The 17,206-nt window shown below is 43.9% G+C and overlaps 1 protein-coding gene across 2 annotated transcripts; it reads left to right on the top strand.

Moving 5' to 3' along the window:
• Positions 1-3,283: 3,283 nt before the first annotated feature.
• Positions 3,284-15,629, top strand: hcfc1a (host cell factor C1a). Of its 2 annotated transcripts, none has more exons than XM_084039207.1 (28): positions 3,284-3,497; positions 4,670-4,870; positions 5,440-5,588; positions 6,429-6,589; positions 6,699-6,907; positions 7,140-7,224; positions 7,351-7,457; positions 7,560-7,739; positions 7,823-8,065; positions 8,167-8,315; positions 8,406-8,588; positions 8,681-8,902; positions 9,105-9,209; positions 9,305-9,524; positions 9,763-9,899; positions 10,003-10,150; positions 10,271-10,491; positions 10,770-11,514; positions 11,608-11,753; positions 11,920-12,054; positions 12,146-12,353; positions 12,444-12,725; positions 12,817-12,923; positions 13,017-13,151; positions 13,236-13,421; positions 13,550-13,847; positions 13,955-14,018; positions 14,134-15,629. In XM_084039207.1, the coding sequence occupies exons 2-28, from the start codon at positions 4,675-4,677 to the stop codon at positions 14,171-14,173; spliced, it is 5,061 nt and encodes a 1,686-aa protein (XP_083895333.1). In that variant the 5' UTR covers positions 3,284-3,497; positions 4,670-4,674; the 3' UTR covers positions 14,174-15,629. The 2 variants fall into 2 exon arrangements, with proteins under 2 accessions (XP_083895333.1, XP_083895332.1); XM_084039206.1 differs by having other exon boundaries at positions 11,605-11,753.
• Positions 15,630-17,206: the final 1,577 nt, after the last annotated feature.

The raw sequence follows: 17,206 nt of genomic DNA, 5'->3' as shown, positions 1-17,206 counted from the left end.
TCGGACGCAAACACATTTGATGTGCTGAACATCCTCCTACACAGTGAAAAGCAAATATTAGTTTCTGCAGCACTATCTGAAGACCAATGAGTGTCATATGGCCAAGTTCACTGCTTTATTTTGTGTATTTTATAAGGTGTTATTAGTGGTATTCTTAATCATCTCTACAATAACATCTTTATGTAGCTCTAAATACAGATTGTTGAGAGAAACTTTCTCCTCAGGTCAAACCAGCTACCCTGTTGCATGCTAAAATTGTAATCTAATACTGACAGTAAGGTTGAAAACTTGTGATCAGACATTAGAACAGCATCCTGGTTGGGAAAACTCCCTGATGTAACTGAACAATATTTAAAATAGGCCATATTGGCCCTGAAAGGAAACTTCCATTGCTGATAGAAACAGTTGACTTCTGATTTTACAACAGCGTTCTTCTTGCGTGCTTTCTTTTGTGACAAGTCCCTTACAACATTTGACTATCTGGCAACTTAATGTAGGTATATGTGATAGCACAACGCCACAGAAGACAATGTTCTGTCCAACAGGCTGGCGCGTGAAGCCTGCTGCCATGATCATTGATCCACTTGTGAGGCTTTACATCATGATCTCTTTAGCCTTTTAAAGTATCTCCAGACGTTTCCTAAGTCTCTTATTGTGCGTAAACCATTACCGGCAGCTCAGCTCAGCTGTAGCGGAAGCCAAGGTGACGTCAACTGACCTGTTTAAAACGCTACTGTGCTCGGTCACTGAGGGTGATGAATGTTGACTGATGTGACAATGAGAGAAATAGGCATATATCGCCTATGTAAGAATGTTTATTTCAAACCTTTGTGGCTAAAACTGATTCAAATCAAGTCTTTAAAAATGCATCATTTAATCATCAATCAGCATGACAATGCCTGTGACCTTTGTAAAAAAAAAAAGAACTTTTTGGATGTTCCGATATCACCACTTATTATTTCTAGCGAGAGATTCAAATTAGGTTGTTTCACTATTTTAATAGCATGTGTAATTAATGAGTATCTAATACGTTCGAATGCATTTTCATAATATAAAAAAACCCCTCCCTGGTTAGTAAAGAAGATATTTTTATTTAAAAAGTAGAATACACTCCGTAGAACTACATGTCACAGTTTGTGTGAACCTGCTAGACAATTCATCCGTTACATTATTGCTATATGAATACAGAAAACACTGGAATCATTAGCTAAACACATTCTGTTGTACATTGATGATACTGAACTTGCTGACTACCTGCGAGCCACCATGTGACTTTACAGACTAACTCGTCACTTTGCTTCGTACATTTATCTTGAATTGCTCTTATGTAGTTATTTTTTTTACTTGTATTCTTATACTATTTGTATATCTTATTTCATTTGTATTCTATTTTTAATTTCCCTGGTTATCTGTACTAATTTTAATAAATGCTTGTCTTACCCGACCTGACCTGACCTTATCTTATCACACCTAATCATATCTTATATCATCTATCATGTTATGATGATTTTTTTCTTTTGCATAATGTTGGAAAAGTTATTTTCAGGATCAATCAATATATACAAAGTAGACCTTTTCGTAATATTGTTTTATTACTGGTTGACAATGGGTAGATTAAATATTGATTATTGGGTTTTAACATGACTTCATGAGTACTAACAGACAGTCTGATGGTGTGACCTAATGTCGTGGTCACTCATTAGCAGGGCATGTATGGCATTAAGCTCATTAGTGCCGACCTTGAAGCTTGGCACAGCGGAAATCACAAATAGATAAACCTGGGGAAAAAAAACTACGTCTGCACAAAATGTACATTCTGTTAGTATAACGTGCAAAGAGAAAAAAGAAACATGTCTTATATGTGATATGGTGCTGGAAGGTAAAAGGAGTAGCTGCTCTTTACATAATAAAATTGTTGAAATGTAACTTGTGTGTTAATTCTTACTGAGACCTTTTCATCTTTCGGTTTATTATATATCATTAATTGTGACAAGCTATGGTACAAGCTGGTACTGCTTCATAAGGCACACCTAGGTGATTTTGATTGGCAGGTGATTAGATATCTTCTCAGGCAGCATGGGTGTCTACAGACTGTGCTTGATTGACATCTCTCCGACTCGCCCCGTTTAGCTTTACAACCGCACAAATTATACCGTTGTCCTTCAAGTCTGGTGATCTCACATAATTCCTATCCAGCTCAGCCCTCTTCACCACCTGAGTAGGGATTAAATCAGACAGAGTCTGTATGAACTCATGTTCAGGCGTGCAAGCTTTCAAGTTCTTATTAAGCTTCTTTACTCTATATGAGTTGCACATGGAATTTTTTTTTTTTACAGTATAAGAACACCACACATTCATTAATAAAAAAATACCAGCCCGGTCTTTCCCCCTGCTTTGTTTGTACATAATTTCTTCTTTGAAAGCTGCAAACCACTTATAAAACAACATCTAGTCATCTTTTGGTTTTCAAACAAAAACATGTACATTTGATTGAGACAGACTGTGCTCTATGCTTAAAGCACGTTCATTTAAATTTGCATTTTTGCAAAGAAAACGCTATTATTATTATTACTATTATTATATTATATTATGCTGATTCTGCTAATGTGTATAATATGAAATGCACATTCCCATATTGTACAATAATGTTCCTCATTTTTCTACAGCAAAATTAGATTAGATTGTGCCTTTGGTAACCCGTCTGTTTCCAAGAAGAAAAATAATTGGTTCAGTTTACTGGGGGGGAAACACACACACCAAATTAGACAGAGAAGATGAAGTCATCTCGCTAAACTTCCACATTAGAACACGCTCTTGTCCTTTCAGCGCGAGTCCAGCAGAGGACTCTGTCTGCACTGTTTTGAAGAAAGAAGGACGATTTAATTCATGCTGCTAGTAATGCAGCGTTTGTATCAGTGGAGGGCGCGCTCGTGGTGGGTGTGGGCGTGGCAACGGAGTATTGGTAGTCTAGATGTGAGCGCGAATCTGTAAATTTGTGCTTTTACACCATTATTATACATGTTCAGAGGCATATCTATGTGGGTTTACAGCGGGTTAAAATCAACATTGCCAAGTATGTTAAAATAAAAGTAGTTTCAGCCCGGATGTCGCCATCTTTACTAAGGGACAATAACCCTAGCGCTATAACACAACTTGTTATAATTCACCGAAACTCACCATATATATACTTCACACAGCTTCCGTGTGTTCTTTAAAACCCCTCGCCACACAGAGCACCATTCGTCGATTCACAATGGCAAATGACCACAACTGAACGCGTTTCTCTCCATAACGGTTAGAGAGCGGCTCTCGGTCGCCATGTTTACTTTGGGTGACGCCAACTCTCTTCCATTTTCCTCCGCCTCTGGTTGTCAAGAAGATGGCAGCTTCCAGGCAGGCATGAGAGGAAATACTTCTTCACAAATCGAATGAATCTGGATTATTGCCGCAAGATAAGACCACATACCAGTCTTTTTGCAATTACTGCGTCGAAATAAGTAAGTGAAATCCTGAAGTAGCGGCGCGTTTTCGGGTTTGTTATGTTTTGTTGTGGCTTACCGCCCGGCCATTTTTCTTGTGGGAGCTGTAGAACTAGGCCGATTGTCGAAAAGATGGCTGCTTCCAGAGACGGCGTGAAACATAATAACACTCGGTTTATGCAGTTTAGCTCAGTTTAGCTGCGTTTTGAGAGCGTTGTTGCAACCGAATTGGTATCAGGTAAAATGTGCATGTCAAAATTAAACGCAATTACATTGCATTTAATTGTAACGTTTGGCGACGCTTTGACAGATGCCAGCCTCAAAGCTAACGCTGTTAGCTTGGGCAAATTAGGTTGAGCAACTAGCCGCTAGTGCTAACGGAATACAGCTAACGTCTGAACCCATTGGAATAATACAATTTGGCTTTAATGTTTTGTATATTTCAATAAGTTATTCGATATGAGTTGGGGAACGTGATTCTGACACCGTTGCAATTGTTAAAGTGAGCTTTAAAGATGTTTGTAGTGTAAATAATTACGTTTACAGAATTGCAGGGAATGCTAAGCTTGTTAGCTACAATATGGCGACTCCCAGAGAAGCATGAAAATAGCCGACTCTTGTTAAGTGTTCTAACTGTAGATTAAGTTTGTGTTGTCGCCACGTATTGTTCTGCTTTGTTGGCGCCCTACCACTTTATTTGAATTTGTTCTTAATTTAGTGTATTTCCTTGCCGGTGTAGCTGGCTAGCTCTCTTGTATTTTTCTTTTTCATTCGCTTCCGCCATTTTTCAGACTGGCAGTAGCGTTAGCGGGGGTTTGTTTGGTTACAAGATGGCTGCTTCCATGGATTGAATTCAATGGTTAGAAACAACTAAGACACAACTTGCTGTATGGGAGCTTTCGTGTATCTATTGGCACATATGTTACGCTAAATCTACATTAAGGATTAGAAACAAGTAGTTGGTTGAAACCTCCTTCTCTACATTTTGTGTTGTTTTTTCGGATTGGATGTGTTCATTAACAAAAGCTAACTGCTAACGATTGAGCCGCTCCGGCCGCACCAACTGTTTTAGAAGTTTTCTACAGGACACGGTCAGCTCCTGTTGACCCGTTTCTGACGCCATTGACGTGTAAACGTTACGATTACTTCAGCGGTTTAGTCTAATGTTGCTTTATTATCCTCTCTGGTAGAAAACATGTCTGCCCCTGGCTCCGCGGTGTCTGGGACCACGGCGTCGGTTCTGCAGCCGCGGTGGAAACGGGTCCTCGGATGGTCCGGTCCCGTTCCCCGGCCCAGGCATGGACACAGAGCTGTGGCTATAAAGGAGCTTATGGTTGTCTTCGGCGGTGGAAACGAAGGGATTGTGGATGAACTGCATGTATACAACACCGGTAAGCCTAACTTTACACGTACAACTTTGTTGATCTTTTTTTTTGCAGCAGCAGCAGCAAGTATAATAATGTACTAAACAAATATGAATATGTGTAATAACATACAGCACATTGAGTCTTCACCGCAGGTAGTCATATCTTATGTCAAAAGATTGATTTGTGGTTTTAAAAGTGAGTAGCGTCTAGGCCTCAGCAGGCCAAATAAGTCCTCGTCCGATTGGAATTTTGGCGCCCTCTAATGGAGAAATGATGTTAATGCACGTTAAAAAAGGCGGGCTAAAATAAAATGGATGATGCTGGTTGGTTTAAGTATATCCTCTGCCACTATTTCCTGCACATAAACCAATAAGGACAGGCAGATTAATAAAATGTGGTTTATATAACATCATCCTTAAATGCAGATACATGTTTGTTTTGTTGTTACGAAGAGAGTTATTTAAAAGTTATACTAGATATACATTCATAGTCGTGTTAGGGGCCATAATGTAACCATCCTTCATTAAATTGAATGGCTTGATGTAACTCTCAACTGATAACTTCACTGTCATTATTGTGTTTTCAAATTCCAGCAACAAACCAGTGGTTTATCCCAGCGGTCCGTGGCGATATCCCTCCTGGTTGTGCTGCTTATGGCTTTGTCTGTGATGGCACCCGATTGCTGGTGTTTGGTGGAATGGTGGAATATGGAAAGTACAGCAACGATCTCTATGAACTACAGGTAATCTGTCTATGGATATAACCTCCCATTTTATATTACATTTGCACATTGAGATCATGCAAGGGTTTGATGCATTCCGTTAAAGTTCTGTTATTTTAGATATAGTTCACCTCAAACCAGACTAATATGGAGCTGGTTTTGTATACAATTGAGACTGTGTTTACATGGACACAGTCCTCCTCAATCTGTAAGATCAAAACAAAGTGGATATTGTCATTTGAGCTTGTATGTCTTGATCAGAGATTGTAGATGTAAAAGAAGAACTTTGGAAAAATCCAAAACTTATATTTAATGCTGTTGTAGAGCTGTTAATAAAAGCACAGGAACCAGGAAATTCATCTTTGTAACTTTTTAAGTTTCACTGCTGAACATGTTCATGTAAACGTGCTCTATGCAGTTCAGCTATAGACAGTGATAGTAACCTATTGAATGCTTTCGAAGGAAAACACTACTCCTTATTTATCATTATAAATACAAAGGCGCAGTTTAAGAGGTAGTTAGGTTATTGACTGAACGTGATACTAAACAACACAAGCTACCCATCTTCTGAGAAGTGCATTATTATGTCAAAAAACTCATATCATCCTCCTTGCAAAAACGTCCTCAATTTAAAAAGTTGTAAGTATGTTTCTGGTTATGACGTAAAATAGTTATGTCCAATCAAGTTTTTACAAATGGTTAGCTGTTTTTAAAAAAAAAGTGTTTTTGTTTTAAGTCCGAGTTCTGACACAAATGTTACCAGATTATCAGAATAGGGACTGAGGTTAGCTTGTGTTTGTTACGGTTTCTGCTGTGATAAAATCTGTTGACAATATGTTGTTTTGGCCGTTTTTGTTGCAGGCCAGCAGATGGGAATGGAAAAAGTTGAAAGCAAAAAACCCGAAAAATGGCCCCCCTCCCTGCCCTCGTCTTGGCCACAGTTTTTCTCTCGTCGGCAACAAATGCTATCTGTTTGGTGGACTAGCCAATGACAGCGAGGATCCAAAAAACAACATTCCCAGGTACAGATGTTTATTCCCCGTTAATGCACCAAATAATAAAAAAAAATAATGAAGATGCATCTTCAACCAGCAACATGAGTGGTGACGCCTGTTTTTGTTTCTTTCTCAGATACCTGAATGATCTGTACACACTTGAGCTTCGTGCCGGTTCCAGTGTAGTTGGATGGGATATTCCAATCACATATGGCGTTCTGCCTCCTCCCCGTGAGAGCCACACTGCTGTGGTATACACAGAAAAGACGAGCAGGAAATCTCGTCTGATAATCTATGGAGGGATGAGTGGTTGTCGCCTTGGAGATCTGTGGACACTTGATATCGGTAGGTTTCTAAACATAGAAAAATGACATCACGACAATTAGAAATGCCCCAGTTGGTGCCACTCGGAGAGTGTTCTGCCATTTATACCTAATCAGATCAAAGGGGATTGAACATCGTCACCCTAAGAGTCCACACTTTCAGAGAGGATAGAAGGAAAATGTTTGCCATAACTGTGATAGTTTAGGAATACATGGGTTTTGTATAACATTCTACTGCTGGTCATTGTCTCCAGATACCCTGACATGGAACAAACCATCAGTAAACGGGACAGCGCCGCTACCCAGAAGTCTTCACTCTGCCACCACCATCACCAACAAGTGAGACAACTGCTGCGCCAAAGCAATAACATATTGAACGTCGTATTTAATCATGTTTTCAATTCTCATACGAACAGGCTGGACTCGGTAGCAGCATCTCACTGATTTCATTTTGTCAATGTGCAGGATGTATGTTTTTGGAGGATGGGTTCCGTTAGTAATGGACGATGTCAAAGTGGCCACACACGAGAAGGAGTGGAAGTGCACGAACACGCTTGCCTGCCTAAATCTAGGTTCGTCTAACTTTGCATTTACGGCACTAAGTTTTGAAAATGTTTGAGTGACTTTGACTTCACTGGTGCTATTTTTTTTGTACCATATGTGTGTGTCTGTAGACTCCATGTGTTGGGAGACAGTGTTGATGGATACTCTTGAAGACAACATCCCTAGGGCCCGTGCTGGCCACTGTGCTGTGGCCATCAATTCCAGACTCTATGTCTGGAGTGGTCGTGATGGTTATCGTAAAGCCTGGAACAACCAAGTGTGTTGTAAAGACCTCTGGTACCTGGAAACAGGTAGGTGTGCTCTTAACATGTTTTCACCAGTGGCTCATGGGGTCAAATAGCGTTGTTACATGTCTTGTCCTCCACCCCTCCAGAGCGGCCACACGCCCCTGCCAGGGTACAGCTAGTCCGTGCCAACACAAACTCCCTTGAGGTGAGCTGGGGCGCCGTCTCAACTGCTGACACCTACTTACTGCAGCTGCAGAAATATGACATCCCTGCGACTCCAGCTGCAGCCTCGCCAGCCATGAATGCCAGCCCCGTGCAGCCTCTGAACTCTCCAAAGAGCCCTGCACTGGCTGTTGCAGCCCCCTCTGCTCAGAGCCTACCCCAGACAGGTATAACACTAGTCAACCCTTCCATGTTCAGTGATATCACTACACTGTGGAGCTTAACAACTGCGACAATGCTGCTAACCATGGGTTCGTTTATGTTACAGCTGTCTTGAAGGTTGCAGCTCAACAGTCTGCCACAGGCACATCTGTTGTCACAGTCCGCCCCAGCCAGCCTGGGAAATCCCCTGTCACTTTGACATCCCTGCCACCCGGTGTCCGAATGGTGGTGCCTGCCCAGACCACCCAAGGATCGGTATGAGGGATTTTGTATTTTTATCATATTGAAGATTTTACTAGAATGTTTATATCATTGTTAATGAGGAACTGTCTTTTTTTGTTCCAGCCAATTGGGAGTAACCCTCAGATGAGTGGCATGGCAGCTTTAGCTGCAGCAGCTGCAGCAACTCAAAAGATCCCGCCCTCCTCGGCAGGCACTGTCCTCAATGTTCCTGCAGGTGCCACCATTCTTAAAACGGTAGCGGTTTCCCCTGGCACAACCACAGTGAAAATGGCTTCTCCACTCATGGTACAGATCTCACTCAACATTCTCATTTCTAAAAACCGTGTGCATTTTGTTGTCCGTCACAAGTCAATCTGAAAATGATTTTGTGCTTGTAGGTCAGTAACCCGGCTACTCGGATGCTGAAGACTGCTGCAGCCCAGGTGGGCACAGCGACTGCGTCCTCGCCCACCAACACCAGACCCATCATCACTGTCCACAAGTCTGGTGCAGTCACGGTGGCTCAGCAGGCCCAGGTGGTAACTACTGTGGTGGGAGGAGTCACCAAGACCATCACCCTGGTCAAGAGTCCCCTCACCATGGGCAGCGGTGGCACTCTGGTAAGACTGTGGGATTGTGTGGATTCTATAGGATAAATAATAAATACTGGAACACCATTCTGTGACAGAGAGCATGATGTTAGTTATCTGCACGACAGTTTGTCAGTTAGGGCTAGATCGATTGAGTCACCAGTGGTCAACCATCCCACTGAACCCATGTTTTCTAGCGTCTCATGAACTTGTGTCTCTCCTATTGTGGCAGATCTCCAACCTTGGCAAGATGATGTCTGTGGTACAAACCAAGCCAGTGCAGACGTCCTCTCTCACAGGCCAGGGTTCCACTAACCCTCTCGCACAGATCCTACAGGTTAGTTATCTGCATGAGTGCAGGGGGGGGGGAAAACAGGAGGGCACCAAATGTCTTTCTCCCAATGGTTTGCATTACAGTGTCTCTCTCCCCAGACAAAGGGTCCCCTCCCCGCCGGCACCATCCTGAAGCTGGTGACCTCTGCAGATGGCAAGCCCACAACCATCATCACCACTTCCCAAGCAGGCGGTGTAGGAGGAAACAAGCCCACCATCCTCAACATCAGCGGCGTCTCTCCTACCACCACTAAGCAGGGCACCACCATCATCAAGACCATCCCCATGTCGGCCATCATGTCCCAGTCTGGAGCTGCAGGTCTGAGCTCGCTCACGTTTACTGTGTCACAGCCATGCATCACAACAGCCTGCACATTAATTACTGAGAACAGTACTACTACATAAGTAATGATGATGTCGTCTGGCAATCGCAGTCAATAAAATGAAATGATAACTGCAGGTGTAAATTAATCTTGGTCTGATATTTGTGTAGTGTGTCTTGAGTTAACATAATCAGAGGAAATTAACTTGAGGCATGCATGTTTTTGTCCTTGCAGGTGTGACGAGCAGTGCAGGCATGAAGACGCCGATCACAATCCTGACCACAAAGGTGATGACCACTGGAACTCCTGGCAAAATCATCACCGCGGTGCCCAAACTTGCCGCTGCAGCCGGCCAACAGGGACTGACACAGGTAAAATGACTCCGTCTGTGCAGCAGTCTTAATAGATATAATATTTGTTGTCCTCTCCATGTATGTTTTAACTGGGGAAACTAATCTTGAATTGTGTCTCTAGGTGGTTTTGAAAGGTGCTCATGGGCAACCTGGCACTATTTTGCGCACTGTGCCTATGAGTACGGTGGGGGGTGTTCGACTTGTTACACCAGTGACGGTGTCTGCTGTTAAACCCACTGTCACTACTCTGGTCGTCAAGGGAACTACCGGTAAGAATAACTTATGTTCTTCTGAGTCGTTTTCAATTATTTCTTGTTTGATCACACTTATATATTATTGTTTTGTTTGTTGTACAATGTACTCTTTTAATGACGTCTGCCTCCTTCCAGGTGTCACCACTCTCGGGACAGTCACTGGTACAGTCTCCTCAAGTCTGGCAGGAGGCACGGTGGACAGTTCCAATGCCTCTCTGGTCACCCCCATCACCACGTTGGGAACCATCGCTACCCTGTCCAGCCAGGTCATCAGCCCAGCTGCCATAACCGTGTCAGCCGCTCAGACCAGCCTGACTTCTGCCTCCGCATTGCCCTCCTCTACCATGACAGTGCAGGTACGATTGCACACTGTTGTCTTTCAGGTTTTATTTGCCAATTTAATCATCAGAACATTAAATCCTGGCAGCTTTTAATTACTACATTGAAGTTAAGAAATACTATTTAAAGGTTACGGTTTCGGTGCCTATTTTTGTAACTACAGAACATAACAGAGCTGCTACTAGAAAAGCAATTTGATGAGTTAGGGAGAAAGAGTAAAAAGGTTTCTTATCGTGTATGAAACAAGTCGTATGACTTAAAGATAACGTAAATTCCTTTGCCGTCTTCTAACCAGAACCAGCCCACCCAGGTGACTCTGATCACAACTCCCAGTGGTGTAGAAGCTCAACCAGTGCAGGATCTACCAGTGTCCATCCTGGCTTCACCCACCTCTGAGCAACCCAGCTCCACTGACGCTGGAGCAGCTGGAGAGGGCTCTGGGACCGTCACCCTGGTCTGCTCTAACCCACCCTGCGAGACCCACGAGACCGGAACCACCAACACGGCCACCACCTCCTCGGCAGCAATGGGAGCAGGCCAGGTGTGCTCCAACCCGCCGTGCGAGACCCATGAAACGGGTACCACCAACACGGCCACGACTGCATCGTCAAACATGTCTACACCGCGCGTGTGCTCCAACCCGCCGTGCGAGACCCATGAAACCGGGACAACTAACACGGCTACCACAGCATCGGCTAACATGGGAGGAGCGCAGCAGATGAAGGTGTGTTCCAACCCACCCTGTGAGACCCACGTGACGGGCACCACCAATACAGCCACCCAGTCGTCATCCAACATGAACACAGAGCAGACGAGCACCGTGCAGAGGGTGTGCTCCAACCCGCCCTGCGAAACGCACGAGACGGGGACCACCAACACCCCGTCCACAGCCACCTCCAGCATGGGAGGCGACCAGACCAGCACAGCGGCGGGCCAGGTCCAGAGGGTTTGCTCCAACCCGCCCTGTGAAACGCATGAAACTGGGACCACCAACACTGCCACCACCGCTACCTGCAACATGGAGACAGGCGAAGGTACAGGTTTACCCACACGTAGTGACGTTTAATTGATTGTGAGATGATTTTACTGGCATGACGTCAAACCTTAAATCATGTTTTTGTGTCCGTCAGCAGCCCAGCAGACAGAGGAGGGAGCAGAAGGAACCAGCAGCACAGAAGTGCCCGCCACAACTACAGCAGCTGGCATGGTTACCACGACCCAAGGCAGGGCCATCACTACTGTCACTCAGTCTACACCAGCCCCCGGACCCTCCGTACCTGTAAGAACCATACCCGCAGATTTAACAAATGATCTAACCCCCACTGCTGAGTAGTAGTAATCTCAGCAAATACCTGTCATAAGGCTGCATGAGAGAGAAATATATTGTGTCCATTTATATCCTATTGTATCCACTCTGTTTATTTTTATCTTCTGTTTCTCTCCAGTCGATCTCATCAATCACAGAGGGTGTGAGTATTGCTGCCAGCTCCACAGAGGAACCCATGCAAACTGATGAGATGGCATCAGCAGAAGCTGCACCTGCAGAGGAGGCAGCCACTGCAATGGAGACACAAGCAGAGGTAATAAGAGTCGAGCAAAGCCAGTTTTCTTTAAATCCTTTCAATCATATAAATATGTACTGTGTATATGACCTACGATGTGTTTTCTCAGGGAGAAGCAGCCGCAGCTACAGCCTTGAATCTGCCGTCGGAGCTGATGTCTGAGGGTCAGGGCGCCACGCTCATGGTGACGGGGCTGTCGGACGAGGAGCTGGCCGTGACTGCAGCAGCAGAGGCCGCTGCTCAGGCAGCTGCCACTGAAGAAGCCCAGGCCCTCGCTATCCAGGCTGTCCTCCAGGCAGCACAACAAGCCGTAATGAGTGAGTTCAACTAGAGTCTCCTCAGTTATCTCTTTGCTCTTGCTTTGATTTTGAATATTGTATGAATTCTAAACTATTTTCTGTTTTCAGATGAGGGCGATTCCACCGGAGAGAGCCAGCAACCCACCACCATCCCAATCATGTTGACCCAGCAGGAGCTTGCGGCGCTGGTCCAACAGCAGCAGCAGCTGCAGTTGCAGGAGGCTCAGGCCCAGGCCCAGCAGGCCGCCGTGGACTCGAGCTTGCCGACCGAAGGCCTCGCCCCTGCCGACAGCCTCAACGACCCCTCTGTTGAGAGCAACGGACACAATGAGATGGCCGCTGCAGTCACCAGTGCGGTGGCGTCGCTGCTGCCACGTACCACTGCTGAGAGTAAGACTTGTCTTCTTTATGATAGTTGCTTTGGATGTCTGTTTGTACACGAGACTGACCTTTTTGCGCACTGTTCCATTTCACTCCACAGCACTCGCTCCGTCGAGCACATTTGCACCCTCTGTAGCAGTGGCAAGTCCAGCCAAGCTGCAAGCAGCAGCCGCTCTGGCAGAGGTCGCCAATGGGATCGAGGGAGAGGTGAGTAATTATTCAACATCTGGCTGGTTCAGCTATTTCAAACAGAGGAGAAGTGTAACCTGTATGTTCCTTTTTTTGCTTTTTTTTTAACAGAAACAGGCCCCTCAGCCAACCCCAGTGAAGCCTGTTGCAAAAAAAGAAAACCAGTGGTTTGATGTTGGAATTGTTAAAGTGACAAATATGGTGGTCACCCACTTCTATATGCCTGGAGATGATTCTCATGGAGATGTAAGTGTGTCCAGAGGCTCCTTTCATGCTGAGATGACCATATGCTCGTGTGCTCACTCTAACCTCGTGGGTTTGTTTTGGTAGGACGACTCTGGCAACATGCCAGACTATGGCCAGATGAAGAAAATGGAGCTGCAGCCTGGAACAGCGTACAAGTTCCGGGTCGCTGGAATCAACGCTTGTGGCCGTGGATCTTTCTCCGAGATATCCGCTTTCAAGACCTGCCTACCAGGCTTCCCAGGGGCACCTTGCGCCATCAAAATCAGCAAGGTAAACACACCAGTGAAGCCTTTCCCCTTGTTTAATGTTGTTGTGGATATGATGCAGGTGTGTAAAACATGAGCAGCTGTTCTCATGAGCCATGCTTACATCGTTAATCGTCCGCTGTCCCTCTGCAGAGCCCAGATGGCGCCCACCTGACCTGGGAGCCGCCCTCGGTGACGTCGGGGAAGATCATCGAGTACTCCGTGTACCTGGCCATCCAGAGCAACCAGACAGCTGAAGCCAAGGCCTCCACCCCGGCACAGCTAGCCTTCATGCGCGTGTACTGTGGACCCAACCCCTCTTGCTTGGTGCAGTCGTCCAGCCTCTCGAACGCCCACATCGACTACACCACCAAGCCAGCCATCATCTTCCGTATCGCTGCCCGCAATGAGAAGGGCTACGGTCCCGCCACCCAAGTTCGATGGCTGCAAGGTGAGCACACACACACTCGCAAACTGATATTCCAGTATAAGTAAGTGAGCGAATTATTATTATTATTGGATAAACGGTTGTATTTTAACATTCCTTCTGCTTTTTAGAATCTGGCAAAGACGCTGCCTCTGCAAAACCGGCCCCCAAAAGACCAGGCACCTCCCCTGATACGTAAGTACAGTATTCATATTTAATACCGTGCACAGGCTAGACATTAACATGGCATTGTTGAAGAACAGAGAGAGAATCTGCCTAACTTATTTTGGTTTTATGTGTGCTCTTGCAGCAAGGCTACTGGTCCAAAGAAAGCAAGGACGGACCAGTGAGGTCGCCCAGAGACCCCTCCCAGTCTTTTGTCCTTTTTCCACTCGCTGTCCTTTTATCAGGAAGACTGACCTTCACCCCTGCTCCACCTCCTCATCCCAATCTCATCCTCCATCCTCAAGTCTCAGATCAAGACGGCAATGGAGGCAGAACAACCATATGAAGCCGAGATGAAAGTCAATCTGAGATGTTTTCTGTAGATAAAGACCCTCCTTCCTCCTCGTTCTGTTGGTTGTACTATTTTTTAGAGCAACACAAACTTAGAAGCACATTATCTTTTTCAGTCATATCCCCTTCCATCGTTTAACATCTATTTTTGGCTTGTTTCGGTAGTTGAGCAGTTTAGAGAAGCATTTACATTTTCCACAAACTGGGAGCCAGCCTGAGCGCAATGTTACTTTTTTTTTTTTTTGTCTTGTTTTGTGAATCCTGGGGGGATGTAGAGAGAGACTACACAAAGTGATGTACAGTGTTGGAAAAAGGCTGTGGAGGCATGAGTTTAGACGAGAGGAAAAATCGGTATGGATACAAATAAAGCACTTGTCCTCAACGACAGAGGACATCATTTTTTCCTTTCTTTTTTTTTTTTTGGTCAAAACAAATTTGCTTCATCGAGAACCACGTCTGTATTCATCGTACTGGACTCCAGTCTCCTGGTAATGTCATCGCTGCGCTGAGATGAGGACTGGTGGCCGACACTTCGGAGTGGACACACAACAAAAAAAAAAGAGAATGACAAAGAGATTTGTAGAGAACGAATGACAGACTTTGCTAGGACTGAGACTTGCAGCACACACAAAAAAAATCTTGCAAAATCTTCCCAAAAAATTAGCAAGCAATGACGCAGAAGATCTTTTTGTGTAGTTTATTTTTGTATTTTTTAAGCTTTTTTTTTTTTTTTTTTTTTTTTTTTCTTTCTTCTCCTGTGTGTATGTGTATGTCGTGTGCATTTTTAAAAACATCACTTTTTTTAACTGTTGTTCATCCCCATAGTTTGTGTTTGTGGGAAGCTCTGTGGCCGTGTTGAGGTTGCCACTCTATTTTTAAAAAAATCTTCATTCAGTTGGTTGTATGTTCTTGTTGTCAACGGAAGGTAATGAAAGAGAGAAAGTATTTTGTATTTGTTCCAAGTAGAACCCACAGAGGTTATAGGACTGAAGGGAACTTTGAAGTGGACCCAGGGAGAGGAGAGTTTTTACTTTTGTTTACTACTCAATACTTGTGTTGCTTTGTTTGCCAAACCTGGAATTTCACGGGGTATGAGGAAAATAACATCCGATCTTTTCATATTTCCCCTTCCTTAATATCCCAATCAGTTGTCCTACGCTTTTTATGCTCATGAATGTGGTGTCTCACCTCTTCTTTAATTTTTAGAATGGCAAATTATATTAGTCGACATATTTTCCCTATCCTATTGATGTATGTGAATCCATTTAATAAATTTTAATTTTTTTTTTCCTTCCACGACTCTGTATTTCAGACTACAGATGGTGTGCAAACTAACTGTGATGTGTTAACCCGTATGTCTTTTGAATGGGGATGTCTTGGGAAGAAAGCTTACATAGCCAGAGTGTACTCACTTGTAAATTAGTTCGTTCATAGAGCAAGAATAAAACAAACAAAAAAAACAACAACAACATCTTGGCCTTTTATATAATTACCTGTAACAAACTGTTTTTACATGTTGGTCATCTCTTGATTGCCTTTTGTGTCTTTACTTATAAAAGAAACAAATATATATATATAAATATATATAGTCTCCCTGATGGTTCTAATTTGCTTCTGTCAAGCTGATTCACTGTAGGAGTCTGAATCACTGCTCGGTTCATTCATATGAGAATTTGTACAGGGAGGAGGTTTCTGACCGGATACGAGTGTATATCTACTTTGTAAGGGCGGATTCAGCTGTGAGGGTTACAGTCCGGAGGATCAGAGCCAAGGTTTTCACTTGCCGCATTTTCTCTGGCTGGCACCTTGGGTTTTCCCGTTTGTGGTTTTCTCCCGATTTCTTACTAGAAATGAACTTTCTCTTCATACGCATTCATAATTTTTGTGTGTGTCAGTGTCTGTTGAACAAAACTAGACATGCATGCAAAAGCAGTGTATTTTAGTAGTGATGCCTTAAGTTAGACCATAAGCTGAAGGTTCTCAAAAAAAGAAAAAAACATTTACTGAGTTTGTTCCTCTCTCCATGTGGTATACAATTGTGTCCTTTCCTTCCACAGTACCTTTGCTGGGTCACTATTTTTGCACCCTTGTTAGATAGGTCATCATCAGCAGTGCCGAGGTCTCTCTGAACTTTCCCTCCCACACTGGGAGGAGCGCTGCTCTCTCAGCGCTCACGGGTGTCGCGAGTTTCTCTCGGCTGTTTGCAGGTTATCTGGAAATGTCCTGTATTTTCCAATGTGTGTTTTTTGTACTGTAGGGAGTAATGTATCTTTTATCATCAAAAAATAAACATGTTAAACATAAAGGGGGCGTCGCGTCTTCCTTCTGGTCACTACAAAGATGGAGGAGTGGACGAATCACCTGTTGGGAGCCGCACCCAGGAATGGCTTATCCTCATGTAGTCACAAATGTGTATATATAATAACAGAGATGTGCTGGTGGAAAGCAGAGATCTCTAGTCATGGACAAATACTTCCACCACGACTGTTTTTAAATATATTCCAAAAGCTAAATAATGTCCTGTTACAGAAGTTACTTATGTGTGGTACTTCATGTATTAATGCATATACATATACATGCATATTGTGTGCGTGTTTGTCTTTGTTCATATTCAAAGTATACATTTTAAATTTCCATTATACCTGGGGGGATCAGCTGTTTGTATTCATTTAAAAAGAAGGTTATTACCCGGTTAACACATTCACTGTGACTTGATTATAAACTGTATTTTTAATATTGATGAATTTGACAACTATTTTCTCGGATCTAGGATTTACAGCTGAATGAAGGATGACACTAAACTGGTGAAATGAGACTTTTTAAAGAAGAGCTAGCGGACGTTACCCGGAGCTTCCCAGTGAACCGGA

This window comes from Eutrigla gurnardus (genome assembly GCF_963514095.1).
Source record: "Eutrigla gurnardus genome assembly, chromosome: 2".
NCBI lineage: Eukaryota > Metazoa > Chordata > Actinopteri > Perciformes > Triglidae > Eutrigla > Eutrigla gurnardus.
The sequence above is the reverse complement of the archived record's forward strand: the minus strand, read 5'-3'. Positions and strand labels throughout refer to the sequence as shown.